General features: G+C 43.9%; 1 protein-coding gene across 1 annotated transcript in view; it reads right to left on the reverse strand.

Moving 5' to 3' along the window:
• Positions 1-14,713, reverse strand: part of DNAH9 (dynein axonemal heavy chain 9) — a 398,671-nt gene that overhangs the window by 210,684 nt on the left and 173,274 nt on the right. The window contains exons 44-46 of the mRNA XM_077834481.1: positions 11,888-12,050; positions 7,700-7,823; positions 3,409-3,551 (exon numbers count right to left, since the gene is read on the reverse strand). Coding sequence (XP_077690607.1) covers positions 3,409-3,551; positions 7,700-7,823; positions 11,888-12,050 — 430 coding nt within the window. The remainder of the gene's footprint in view (positions 1-3,408; positions 3,552-7,699; positions 7,824-11,887; positions 12,051-14,713) is intronic.

Here is a 14,713-nt window from a genome sequence, read left to right on the forward strand (position 1 = left end):
TTCCATATAAAACAGCATAACCAAACAGCAAGCACTCCTTTCTCTCTGAAATAACAGCAAACTGCTTCCCTGAAGAACTGCTTTTGTAATGCCGACGGATCCCAGTCGTCAGCAGGCGGGATTGAACCTGGGACATCTAGAGCTAAATGCATGAGCCTCTATTGCATGAGCTAAAAGCCATATGGCTATTAGCTAAGGCTGTAAAGCAGACTCACTAATCTCTAAGTGGTCTCGGTGCCACTAGAGGGGACAGAACACCACACCCACAAATGGGCCAGAATCACCCTGCTGGCAGCACCTAGCAAAGTTTCACTGTTACTCAATGCTGCATATTTAGGGCCTGACTCTCATTCATACACCACTCTGGCAGCATAACGGGGCCTTGAAAAGGCTGTAAATACATATAGACCCTAGGGTATGGAGTGGTGGAAAGGGGCCCTAGCATAGAATCAGGCCCTTTATCTATTGTATCTTGTTTCAGTATGGCTTACTGAGTATTGTCATCTAACTGGCTTTTACAAACTCTGTCTCTCATACACAGAGCAGTATACAATACTCCAAGATCCTATACGTGTCTATCTCAGGCTATGTAATCCAGCCTTTAACAACCTGATCACCCGCTACTTCACAAACACCACCAACACACTGTTCTTTCTACATCCTTAGATTTAGGTGTGTAGCCTCTTGCAGTTGTCTGTGTTACTCTCTGTGTGCTGGGCAAAGATCAAGGTCCTAACCCTCAGGTACTGCCAGGCTATGCTCCATTATTAATTACTATTGTTGTTGTTATTAAATATTTGTATTATTGTAGGAGCCCTAGTGATGGGCCAGAACCCCACTGTGCTAGATGCTGTGATACAGGCCCCGAGTGGGGTGAGGCAAAATGGCTGTACATATTGACATTTGCTCTCCTCCAGTCTGCTGTTCAGTCTGAGATCCACTCCTGTGCTGACAGCACCTGTGCTGATCAAATCTGGGACACTCGATGTATAAGGCATGTTATAGTCTGCTTCTTGGTTTATTACACAGAGTGCAGATTTCCATTATTAAATGCAGTAAATAATTTAGCAACACTTAACAGCTGACCCCAGAACAGCTGTTCCCTATCATGTTGTTAAAGAGAAAAAACAAGGAAATGGAAACATGGAACCAGGTCTCAATGAATCAAAACATTCCTCTCTTCGTGAAAAATCCAGCTATCCTTTGACCATAGGGTACATTTCCACGGGGGGCACTGGTCATGAGGGGACTCAGGTAGCCCAAAGAAGTCATAACCTTTCCACAGATGCCCAGCATAGATTCCTGTACCACAGGGGAACACTCTGTTGGTGCAGCTGTTCCCCTGCCTCCCACTTTCCTGGCCTAGGGGATGTGTCTGGGAGACGGGGGCATGGAGCCCTGCTCTACCATAGCAACGCTGCACTGGGACCTCAAGCAGTGGCAGTATTTAATGCTGCCTGTTGGGAGCTTCACATTGCAGAGGGGCTGGGGCTGGCCCTCAGACACTTACGAGTTCCCTGATACTCCCCTTTCTGCTCCTGAACCAACTGGATCTAACCTACATGAACAGCTGCCATTGACAAGCTGGGTACCCAGTTCTCAAGCACCTCACTCAAACACAAACACAATGGTACAATACGGCCAAGGAGCTAGTTTACACCAACACAGGTTGGGAAGCTCCTCACTCCCAGCCCTGTTTCACTGCCCTAGGTATGCTGCTGTACTCTAGCCTGGCTGTGTTCTCTGTCTCGCACTCTACCTCTGCTTCCTGTGGTGGTATCATTATTATTATTTATTACTATGACTGTTTCTGCAGAAGCACCAGATGCCCCAAGTTGAGATTGAGGTTTTATTGTGTCAGGCATGGTGCAAACACCTCGCAAGAGACACAGTCCCCACCCAGGGAGTTTGTGTGTGGGTGTGACACAGAGCAAGTCTCAACAGGAAGTGGGGCATTGAGCGGTGTCCTGCAGGAGGCGTGCTTGCTTTCAACTTCCTGCTGCTGCTTAGCTCCTTATCCCACAGTGCTTTCTCTAGCGACTAGGGGGGCCCACCCTTTGGCAAGTCTTTAAACTGTTTTTTTCGTATTTTAGCAAGTTCAAATAACATGTGAGTGAGCTCCCAGCGGCATGTCTCTATGCTGTGCATGTTCTAGGATCCCCTGAGCTCCCAATGTATTTACCACCTGTCCTCTCCAAGGCTGATAGCTTAAACAAAGCTGTAGCCAAAATTAGGCATATTTCCAAAAGATCTTCCGCAAACTTCTCAGGAACCATGTTTCCTACCGTAGGATGTGGTGTGTGAAATTCTGAGTGCGTTTGTTTAGTTGTAGCAAAGTCAATATCGCACTTGCAATGTAAGGGTAGCCTCGTCCTGACAAGGAAAAGACTGGCTTCTCAGAACAATAACACTGTTTAGCACTGATGCAACCTCTGCAGATGTAAAGTGATAATGAGCTGGAGTGAAACAAATTATTTAAAAAAAAGAAAGAAGACTTCCTGTTGGGTAATGATTGGATTTATTGAATGATGACCTAATGTCCAACTGGCAGGCACAAAGGTTAAGGAAGTTGCCTGATACTCTAGCACGAGTCATTTTCCTATGCAATCCTACATGCCAATCAAATAAGAAACCTAGGGATATTAAAACCCAAAGAGTCTTAAAATGAATATCAGATTCCCCCCCGCCCCCCATATCAGATTGGGGTCTCTTTATTTATAAGACCTTCCAGATTTGAGAAGTTGTGCTATAGGTAGAAGCAACACTTTAGAGCTGAAATGTCAAAACTCATCTCCTTTAGTCTAGATGCCACAACTCATATGATTGAAGACAACTGATTTGAGTTTCCATAGCTGCAAAGCATCAAGGTACCAGACTTATATGACATTAAGATGGCCCCTTTGGCCTAGATTTTCCAAGAAGCATTCAAGGATTTAGCCACGTGAGTCCAGGTCTAAATCCCAATGTACCACCTAAAAAATGGAAAGGTCTATGATATTTTAGCAGAGGTCTGTGGGGAAAAATCACCATTTTTGGGGAATGAGAGATTGTGTTTAATTAAATATGGAGAAATGTTTAAAAAAAAAAGTCTTTAAGGAAATGTTATCAGTCACTGTGTCACCTTACTAGTTCAATATATTAAAAAGATTGGATAGAAATTCCTAATCATCATATTACTATACAAAGGTACAGGGTGCAATTATCAGAGGTGGTACATTCCTTCAATTGAAGCGCTGTTTGATGAGTTTTGGACAATTCATGTATTCATAGACTTTAAGGCCAGAAGGGACCATTAGATCACCTAGTCTGACTGCCTGTATATCACAGGCCATGGAATTTCACTCTGTAGGGTTACCCCTGTATTGAGCCCAATGGTAGGGATGTGAATTCTCCCGGGCATAGTCTTACCTTTAGCTGTCGTCGAACACGGTCTATGAAGAATTTCCAGCAGGTTTCCCTGGTGTCCACCAGTCCTTGGCTTTTGACTTCGTTTCTCACACTGCTGATGATGTTTTCAACTTCATCATCAGGGAAAAGATCAGGAATTTCACCTGGGAAAAATGGGATCACATTTTTACAAACTAACAGGCAAACTGGAATTTTTACCTTGATGGTATAAAGTTGTTTGTGGAGCCGAGATCTCATACAGACTAGGTCACTGGATTCCATAGCACAGATCCAAGTGAGCCTCTTTCATCAGATTGGAGATGATATAGGAGTAAGCCACATCTGCCCATGAAGAGCTGATTTACTGGCAATTAATTAAACCAACTTTCGCACAACCTTAAAACAAGCAGAAGTTGAAAGTACTTTCTAATCTCAGAATCAGGATATAGCAACTGCATTGCTTTCTGATTGACTCTGCTATTTAGGTTTCAGGAAATTTAATCCCCAATATGCCTTACACAACAGTGAATCATTTCAGTTTTGCAAAGCAATTTGTTACATATTCAAGTTCTGCAGCTCTTTAAAAATGCCATCTGCAGCTGTATTCAAATAAATGACAGATCACTATGGTTAAAAAGCTAATGGTACATTCAGTTAATTGCCAAGAATGTATGCATGCAAACAGAATTGTAGTGATTCCTTACTTTACTACTCCCTAATTTATCTCCTTCTGACCCCTGTCTGGACTGAAATGATCATTATCTGATCAGACTGCTGAAAATCTGAGCTTTATTTGGTACTGTATTAACAATTAAGGGGGGAAACAGCAGCTGATCAGAAACCAGCAAAATGTTACTCCTCTTTATTAAGTTATGATGATAAATACAACAAATAAAACAAACAAAAACATGCAATCAATTAGAAGCAAGCAGCCAAGTCAACCAATCAGAAAACATCCTTTCCCACTGAGCTGCTACAGACATTGCCATGAAAAGTCACAAGTTACCTACAGTTATTGCTTCATTTAAGGTTGCCAAGTGTCTGGTTTTCGACCAGAACGCCAGGTCGAAAAGGGACCCTGGCAGCTCTGGTCAGCACCGCTGACTGGGCCGTTAAAAGTCCGGTTGGTGGCGCAGTGGGGTTAAGACAGGCTCCCTGCCCACCCTGGCTCCACGCAGCTCCCGAAGCGACCGGCATGTCCCTGCAGCCCCTAGGCACAGGTGTGATCAGGGAAGTTCCGCACACTGCCCCCACCCTGAGCTCTGCAGCTCCCACTGGCCAGGAACTATGGACAACAGGAGCTGTGGTGGCAATGCCTGTGGGCATGTGAAGTGCACACCATGCAGAGCTGCCTGGCCACGCCTGTACCTAGGAGCCGGACATGCCAGCTGCTTCCAGGAGCAGCACAGAGACAGGGCAGGCAGGAAGCCTGCCTTAGCCCCACTGCACCCCTGACCAGGAGCTGCCTGAGGGAAGCACTCCCCGGCCAGAGCCAACACCACCCACCAACCTCCTGCCCCATGTTAGAACCCCCTCCTACACCCTAATTCCCTCCCAGAGCCCGCACCCCACACTCAACCCCCCTGCCCCAGCCCTGAGCCCTCTCCTGGAGCCCGCACCCTGCACCCCCTCCCACACCCTAACCCCCTACCCCAGTTCGGAGCCCGCTCCTGCACCCCAAACCCCTCATCTCCAGCCCCAGCCCAGAGCCCACACCACCAGCCAGAGCCCACTCCCACACTCCAAACCCCTCGGCCTCCACCCAGAGCCTGCAACCTCAGCTAGAGCCCTCACCCCCTCTTTCACCCCAACCCCCTGCCCCGAACCTGCTCCTTAACCCCTAATTTCTGGCCCCACCCTGGAGCCCGCACTCCCAGCTGTAGCCCTCACCCCCTCCCACACCCCAACCCCCTGCCCCAGCCCAGTGAAAGTGAGCGAAGGTCGGAGAGAGCGAGCGATGTAGTGAGGGAGGCTGGAATGAGTGGAGGCAGGGCCTCAGGGAAGGGGCAGGGCAGGGGCGTTTGGTTTTGTGTGATTATAAAGTTGGCAGCCCTAGCCTCATTGGGTCTGAGACACCAAGGTATTTCCTTGTACCTAGAATAGGGGATAGCCTCTGCATCCCCACTACCACATGAGGTAACTCTGGGGAAATACGGGCCTTCAAAAGCAACCATAATATCATCCTAATGCCACAGAAACAGGATCTATCCCTTTTCCAGTCACAGGAGCCAGCAGGCCTTCTAAGCCAGTGACACATAACCTTTTCTCCCCTCTGGTCCATGGTTAAGCACAGGTAGTCCTCGGTAAGTCGAAACGACGTAACTCGAAACCACCATCCATTCTATTGCGGGACCGAGTGTCGTAAAGTCTAAATCAACTGTCGTAAGTAGAATCAGGGTGTCAATTAGAAATGTTGTAAGTGCCGTTCATCGTAAGTCCAACGTCGTAAAGTCAAGGACTGCCTGTATACACTTTGAGCTGGACGTATATCTGCACTACCTCTCATTGAACTAGTGTGCTGGAAACAGAAGCGTAGCTGCTGCTGCAGCACATTTATGTTACCTAGGGTCTCAGCTGGGACTGTATTTGGAGCGGCTAGCCCCTCCCTCTGCTTATGCCTCTGCGGCTACACTGCTATTTTTAGCACGTTAGCTTGATCAAAGTTAGTGTGGGTATGTCTATCTGAGTTGGGAATGACACCCCCAAACCTTTAGGTAGCCTGGACCTCCTTAGTCGTAACCATCTCCAGGATACAGGCAGCTTTCTCATACATGTATAAAGACAGACAGACATACACACACATCCCCGAAGGAAAGACCAAGAAAACTCCAAATAAGAGAATAAGCAGGAAAGCACCAGGCCTTCCTCCTCCTCCTCCTATGTACTTCCAGTGGGTGGCCACAGCATCAGCCCCTCCCCACTTATCCTCCCCCATTTTAAGCAAGGAAGGGTGAATCAGACATGGGCAAGCAAAGGGGGAAAAGGAGAAGGGGGTTACAACCAAGACCGCCACCCTAGACAGATGGTGAATGGCGGAAGGAGTCCCCTCCGCCCTGTCTGGGGCTAACGGACAGGGAGGTCTGGTCTCATGGGTCCTTCTAAGCAAATAAAAATAATTCCATGTAAGGAGCCAGAGGACTTCATAAGCCCATTATACCACCCCGTCAAAGTCCTCACTGATCAGCTAGCACTGACTTGCTGTCAGAAAGATCATGTCTTCGTCTCAGAGCAGACCCATTGAAACAAACGGGCAGCCCTCTGGTGACTGGAAGGGAAACAGAAAGCTGTAAGAAAGACTGTGTGGGCCTCCTCCATGCTGACAGGCAGCTACAGTGCTGTAATTAGGGCTGGGGAATGCTCATGTTGTCCCCGCAGGAGGGCAGCACATGGGGCTGCAGGGGGAACTATATACAACACACAATTTACCCAGCAAATTAAACCACTCTTCTGGTTAGGAATTATCCACAAACAGTCTCTGGTATCTGAAAATTCATTTGCTGTTCAGATTGTTTGAACACTATATGCACAAATTTCAGACAGTGGGCTGTCCACAGACTTCACTTCAGCTATGAATGCAATACTAATATTCTATGTCAACTCTTGATTATTCACTATTTGTGGTGTATCATTGGTCACGTACATCCATTATATTGGTTCTGTGCCCTGCTAAGCTAACTGAGAGTGAGGTGAAATGCAAATGCTGAACTCACATGCAAATGTCATGTTCTGCACAGAAATTGGGGTATTCATGGGAAGAACAGCTATTTACCAAGCACATAAAGACCAGTCACACACATTTGTCTAGAAAAATGAACAAGAAAGAAACGTGGTTGGACTGAATAGCTATCTGACATTCGAACACGTGGTCTTTCAATGGCTTTGCATTAATCACCCAGCTCTCGCAGAGGGTGAAGTTAAATTCTCTAGCCAGGACTAGTGGGAGTTATGTCATACCACTAAACTGCCTCTCATCGGAATGGACACTGCACATCTTTCAATGAAACATTTCCTCTGACTCCACACTCCACTAGCACATTGCCCCTCACAGAAATGACTTAACAATTATAAGTAGAATTAAAGAGCTTTGAAAGTAGGGCGCAAACTAACTGACTGGGTCACAGATGTCTGAGAAGGCCAAAATCTACTAGCTGCTTTCTTCCTTGAGATTTAATTTACAAATTTTATAGCTTATTTTGTTCAGTTATCACTTTTAGCAAATGTTACAATCTCTTCTATGGAACAGCTGCAGACATTACTATGTGCACATTTATGTGGAAAAGGAGACCGGAAATAAAATCAATGAGATGCATACCTGAAGCTAACAAGTCATTTACCAGCACTAAGAACCTTTCATCAGACACCTGGGCATCAGTTATAAGGAACACAGTGCCAACATTCTTCACTCCAGTTTTAATATACTGGTTTGCCAAGTCTGCCTGTAGATTGAAAAGAAAGTAAAGCGTTTGTGCTTATCTACTGCAAAGTCTCGGTCACAAAGTGCGTTTTCATTGGGGACATTTCAAGCAGGATGTTGCCTGTTCAAAATCTTCTGATCAACTGAAAACAAAACAATCAGAATTAATTAGCATGAAGGTTGTTCTTTATATCTTCTCCACTTTATGGCAGAACATTTCCAAGGATACTGCTAGTATTAATTAATTATTATTTGCTAAGAATTGACAACATGCTCTGTGCTGTACAAAAGACAAATAAAAAGACAGACCCTGAGAAAACTATACATAATTTTCTGAATCATTTTATTCAGGAAATGATCTTTTTAAAACCTTTCTGATTGGAGATAGGGCATTTAAAAATCACAGATCATTGCTGAAGATGGAGCACTGTTGCTATTTCTGTTAAACTTGGATGGTAGAATCCCTGATTAGTTTGAAGTATAGATCGTGTCAGATTGCAGAGACCTTTCTACACAGTGATCTGCTATTGGTGGCTGCTGCCACAATATTTGAAGTCTTGTGTTTCACAAATTATGGACTGCAGTGAATCATATATGTGATGGGACAGAGGTATTTGGGAGATGATCTCAGTGGCTGGATATGCTGTTCTTTCTGTCCCTATTCTCTACTTGTCCCTTTTTATTTCAGTGATAACAAAATAAAAATAAAATAACTCATTTCTTAGTTGAGAGCCCCCAGCATGGCATGTTCCCAACACACTGTGCAGCTGAGGGAAGGAGCCTCAGTTAAGGACTTATATGCTGCGCACTGAGTAGTGAGACCAGAAGAATGTTGTGAAAAATTTTCTTTTCCACTGCATCATTTCTTCTCCCCTGTGGAGGGCATACTGGGAATATTTTTGATAGGACCAGTTAACTGTGCTGTTTTCCTTCCTTCATCCCTTTCCATCACAAAGCATACAAGTGCAAATAGATTCTGCCACGCCTTTTTGATCGCATTTGCGAGAAGGGCTCAATTACTATCTCAAAGTCACATGAGCCCTCTAACATAGACTCATAGACTTTAAGGCCAGAAGGGGCCATAATGATCATCTAATCTGACCTCCTGCACATTGCAGGCCACAGAACTTCATCCATCCGCTCCTGTAATAGACCCCTAAGTTTTGGCTGAGATACTGAAATCCTCAAATCATGGTTTAAAGACTTCAGGTTACCATTTACTCTAGTTTAAACCTGCAAGTGACCCATGCCCCACACTGCAGAGGCAGGCAAGAAAAAACAAAATAAAACAGGGTCTCTGCCAATCTGACCCAGGGGAAAATTCCTTCCCAAGCCCAAATGTGGTGATCAGTTAGACCCTGAGCATGTGGACAAGACCCACCAGGCAGATACATGGGGAAGAATTCTCTGTAGTAACTCAGAGACCTCCCCATTTAGTGTCCTGTCTCCAGTCATTGGGGATTTTTGCTCCTGGCAGTCGCCAATGGGCCACATGCTATTGCAGGCAGTCTCATCATACCCCTCCATAAATTTAGCAAGCACAGTCTTGAAGCCAGTTAGGTTTTTTGTCCTCACTGCTCCCCTTGAAAGGCAGTTCCAGAACTTCACTCCTCTGATGGTTAGAAACCTTCACCTAATTTCAAGCCTATACTTGTTGATGGCCAATTTATATCCATTTGTTCTTGTGTCAACAATGATACTTAATTGTAATAACTCCTCTCCCCCCCTGGTATTTATTCTTCTGATGTATTTACAGAGAGCAACCATATCTCCCCTCAGCCTTCTTTTGGTTAGGCTAAACAAGTCAAGCTCTTTGAGTCTCCTCTTATAAGACAGGATGATCAGAGGAATGGAAAACCTATTAGCACTTCTCTGTACCTGTTCCAGTTTGAATTCATCTTTCTTAAACATGGGAGACCAGCACGGCACACAGTATTCCAGATGAGGTCTCACCAGTGCCTGGTGTAATGGTACTAACACTTCCCTGTCTCTGCTGGAAATACCTTGTCTAATGCACCCTAGGACTGAATTAGCCTTTTTCACGGCAGTATCACATTGACAGCTTGTGGTCATCCTGTGATCTCCTATTCACATACATGTATTCATGCTAGCTCCCCTCAAGCGTGTGTGAGTACAAATAGCAGTGCAGCCACAGTAAGACGGGGAGCAGCAGCAGTGCCATGATGGGTACACAAGCAGTGGGGATATACTCAGCATGGCTTAGCCATGCCGCTGCTGCTGCTACCATGCTACCGCAGCTACATTGCTATTTATACTCGCACTAGCTCAACCAGAGCTAGCGCACGTGTGTACATGAGCTGGGGTATCACACCCCTAGCTTGAACTGTAGACACAGCCTAAGACACAGGGATGTCCCCGTTACCATGGTAGCTGAGCATCACACAATTTTCAATGTATGTATCCTCCCAAACCCTATGAGGCAGGCCATGGCTCTTATCCCTGTAGTACAGAGGGAGAACCAAGGCACAGAGAGACTATCTGACTTACACAAGCTCGCTCACACAGGGAGGTTGTGGTAGAGCAGGGACTTGAACCCAGGTGTCCTAGCCCTAGGCTAGTGCCCCAACCACTGGACTATCCTTCCTCCCCTTTTCAGAGTATCTGCCTCACAATTATGAACATGAAAGAACACTATTATTTAAAACACAGTAAAAGCAAAAGCTGTCACTGTGATTCCGGGTTTTTTCCCCCTACCAACTCAGCTGGACTTTCCCATTAGTTCATGTGCACAGAATACAGTGGGATTAGAAGGGCGCTCAGGATAGTACATTGACCCTTGCTTTTGAAACACGTTTAGAACTTCAGTAGGCAAATATGGTTCTACCAAACACAGTCAGTTGTTACATTTCCTACAGAATACCTAGAATAAGTGAATTATAACAATGTTACGAGTCAATGGCAGACTAAACCATCTGGTTCTTCTAGACCCAAGAAAAATAATTAACCAGTATTTTTCATAAATTCCTGTAGAATGGGTACAGAGTGAAGGGAATGTCAAAAACCTTCCGCCATCACAGAACCTGAAACAGGAACATGCTTTGAAAACAAGCTTCTGAACATAAGAATCAGAGTATAGTCTTTGTGGGAAGAGTAGGCTATCTAACAAATGAGGAGGTCAACCCCAGATTATCCCAGGAACCTTTGCACGGGTGGAACTGAATGGGTGAGAAGAGATAGGCTCAGGATGATTACACAGACGTGTCAGAAAGCAAGACAAACTGATCAGTGCTGCAAAGTTATCTGAAGGCAGAAAATGATGCAACATTAAATAAAAACTCCAGTGATTCCTCATAATACATTTGATTATTAAATAAACACTGTCTAAAAGCCAAATCTTGCAGTCCCCACTGAAGTCAAACCCTAAATAAGAAAGCAGATGCATTTAAATATGTGCTTCCAAAACTTGGTAGAGATTTGCTGCTGATTTGTTATCACCAGAGCCATAACTGGCCTCTCAGTGGAAGCTGTCCATTCCAGCAGGAGCCCCAGTCTGATGATGCAGGACAGGACTTGGACAATGTAGCTCCAGTTTGCCTTGGTGGGAAAGCAAAAACAAGCAATCTATAATCATTTGCCAGCAGCTAAAACATTTATAAATCATTCCATTTGCATAAAAAAAAAACTCTCTCACAGCTTCCAATTCACTGTTTACCAGAAAATGTATTGTTAGGATCCATGTGCTGTTTCCAACTCTTATAGCATCCAGGAAGTCAGAGATGAACTGGATATGACTTAATAAATCTCTCCCACCTCTAGCTACATCATTCCATAGTTGATTACTCCTGGGTTGATTAAGTATTCTTTTTATTGTCTTAAAAATAGTAATAATTTATTATTATCTTAATCATCATCATCATCAACTCTCTATAGCCCTTTACAGGTACAAAGCCATGAGAAAACATTAACTGATGAATTTTGGAGAGAATGACTGTTCTTCGCGATCCGATTGGAATCTCTTTTCATTTACACTGGAGGTTTCTCCAACACATAGAAAAGACAAAGCTCTGTATGGAAGAAGTACAAGTTTCTGTTTCCTCTCCCTTCCCACCTTTCAACGCCACCTACCTTCAGGTCAGGGATTCCATAGCCTTTCCTCAGAGTGATCTGGAAAACCTCCAATGAGCTAATGAAAGCTGCAAGTCTTGTCAGGCTCTGCTTGCCACTTCCACCTACACCAACCAACAGGGCGTTTCCTCTGGGGGATTCTAAGATACGATTGATGCGGCAACTAAATTGAAGCATACAGAATCTCTGGTCAAGAAGACTTTTTTCCACATGAAGCATTTCAATACATATTTTACTGAGTAACAAATTAGGCTGAGAATAGGAGCAGAATCACAGCAGTGGTGCCAATCTAAGGGGCACGTTTGCACTCGATTCTCTTTGGGTGAGATCTTTAGTAAACAATGCAACCAACCAGTAAATGGTTCTATGGCAATTCAGAGCTTCCCATCTCGGCTATTTCTGGATTTGTATGCTGTGTTATGATGTTCAGGAACATCTTACAGTAAAGGTCAGTCCTCCATTTACATGGAACATGGGTCAAACCAGAATAATTTGCTGGGTAAATGTGCTCTAATTAGTCCCGCTAGTAGACATTTCCTCTCAGAAAATGTCCAAGCATCCACATTAACCATGGGCTTGATGACACTGGTGAGCTATTAGTCACATGAGGAGTCCCATTATGTATTATTAATATCTTCATGTATCTAGATCAGTGTAATTCCCTTCTAGGAAAGCTTTGTCAGTATGTCTTCCTTATCAAAACTACTAATTCTTTAAGGGCCAGATTCTGTCATCCTTGCTCAGACTGACACAGGGAGTAGTCTCACCAATGACATGCACAAGGATGGGGCACTAAATAAAGATTAATGGATTATAAGGGCAGATCACTGTGATCATCTAATCTGAGCTCCAGTGTAAACGAAGGCCAGAGGTCATCCCTGAATTAATTCCTGTTTGCACTAGACTGTATCCTTCAGAAAAAGTGTGCTAACAAAGAAGAGTGAGCTAATCATGTGAAGATGACACATTTCTGAGAACATTCAACAGGAAATATTGTAGAAGTAAATCACTGAACTCTGCGATGGAAAAATTACTTGCTATTCCTTGGCATCCTTGTTTGTTTATGACATCAGCAAACACAATTTATTTAAAACAGTTTTGTTCAATGAGATACTTTCCTTTAAATTGTCAAACAAGTGGCTCAGGCATGGGGATGGAGTATGTTGGTGAAAACTCCACATTCCATCAAAATATCTTCAATGTAAAGGCAACCTACAAAGTTTTTTTTAAAGTTTCTCCACTTTTTTGCATCTGTGATTCATGGTTCAGGGAGACCCACTTCTGTTTTATTTATTTTGGTCAGAACCTCTGTTTTCATGATCGTTTAAATTAAAAATAGTGGCTCTAACCCCTGCTCAGAAAAACTCAGAGTGAGAGGGACTTAAACTCCACCTCTCATGACATCACTGCTATCTGTGGGTTGAGCAGATGCAAACAGCGTTCCCCTCTGTCTGTATCACACCTTCTTCACTTATACATTAATGACACAGTCTCTTGGCTACAGTTGTTACAGGGCTGCCTCCCAGCAGGGGAGGGGGAAATCTCACTCACTAGCCAAAGTTTAGATCCCAGTGCAGTGATTAACATGGCCATGGAGCCTGCGATGTCGCTATTTCACCAAAAGCGAAATGACACAAGCTGCTGAGATCAATGGGGCATGTCCAAGAAGCTAACTTCAAGGAGATATTGGGAAATGGCAGGAAAAGGTTTATTTACTTTTTGGAAATATAAGGAGAACTTAAATGTACATGAAACTTGTGGTAGCAGTTAGACTGCAGGTCTAACTACTTGTAGTTCGTATTCCATCAGTCCGCTCTCCCAGAAACGTCTTGAATAAGAGAATAATTAATTTACATTTTAAATAAGGTCAGGATGCCACGAGACGCCCTCACTAGACTCAGCTGGCCTACTTGTTTAATTTAATTTCTCATCAGGTTCTTCATTACTTTCAGAGCAATAAGCAAAACACTGATAAAATCAGTAATTATGAAAGTATAGGTGTGTGGGTAAGGTCACAGAAATGTTTAGTGATTAGCACAGATGGATTTGAGCTCTTGAACAACTTGGTGATTTAGCCACTAACTGTATTTAGCTCCTGAAGTTTAGGAATTAAATCTTGGGTCAGGACTACCAGCTCATATCTGTGGTACTGTCTGATAGACCATCTGCCGGGAATAAAGGAGGAGGGGAACAAGGAGGAATGTGAAAATAAACTTTAAAAATCAGAGCTTTTTCTCTTGATCTTTTACAATATTTAGAGGGAGGCTGCAATCAGATTTGATCCAGCAAGTCCTCTCTGGTGCACAGGGAGCACACACGAGAAAATGACAGAGACAACATTTACATCACAATCTGAAAAAATTCTAATACCCAGAGTGCTTGTGTATGTGTCTGCCTTATGCATGGAATACAAAATCAAGTACAGTTTGATGATCCAAGCAAGCCTCTGCTGAAGATAAACTGCTACTTCATAACTGAATGGAATAAAACCATCTTAGCATGAAGCAATATTATGGTTTTATTAAATATCAAGGCACTATGCTGCAGGAAATGAAAGGATGGTGAGCTCCCAGGACTCAAAGGAGTAGCTGGGTAGATCAAAGGATTGTATCTGTTGTTCTTTTCTATTATAGTAATTGGATTGGTTTCCTGGTACTTAAGGAACTGTGAGACCACCCTTTCCTAATGAAAAAGTACTGCTTCAGTGTAGCTTATGGGACTCTAGGGCTCTGTTAGTTCAGAGATTCTTATATACAGTATATATACTCACCGGGTAACATTTTCAAAAGAACCTAGACTCCCAACTCCCATTGATTTCACTTAGAT

The sequence above is a fragment of the Eretmochelys imbricata genome, chromosome 14 (genome assembly GCF_965152235.1).
Source record: "Eretmochelys imbricata isolate rEreImb1 chromosome 14, rEreImb1.hap1, whole genome shotgun sequence".
Lineage (NCBI taxonomy): Eukaryota > Metazoa > Chordata > Testudines > Cheloniidae > Eretmochelys > Eretmochelys imbricata.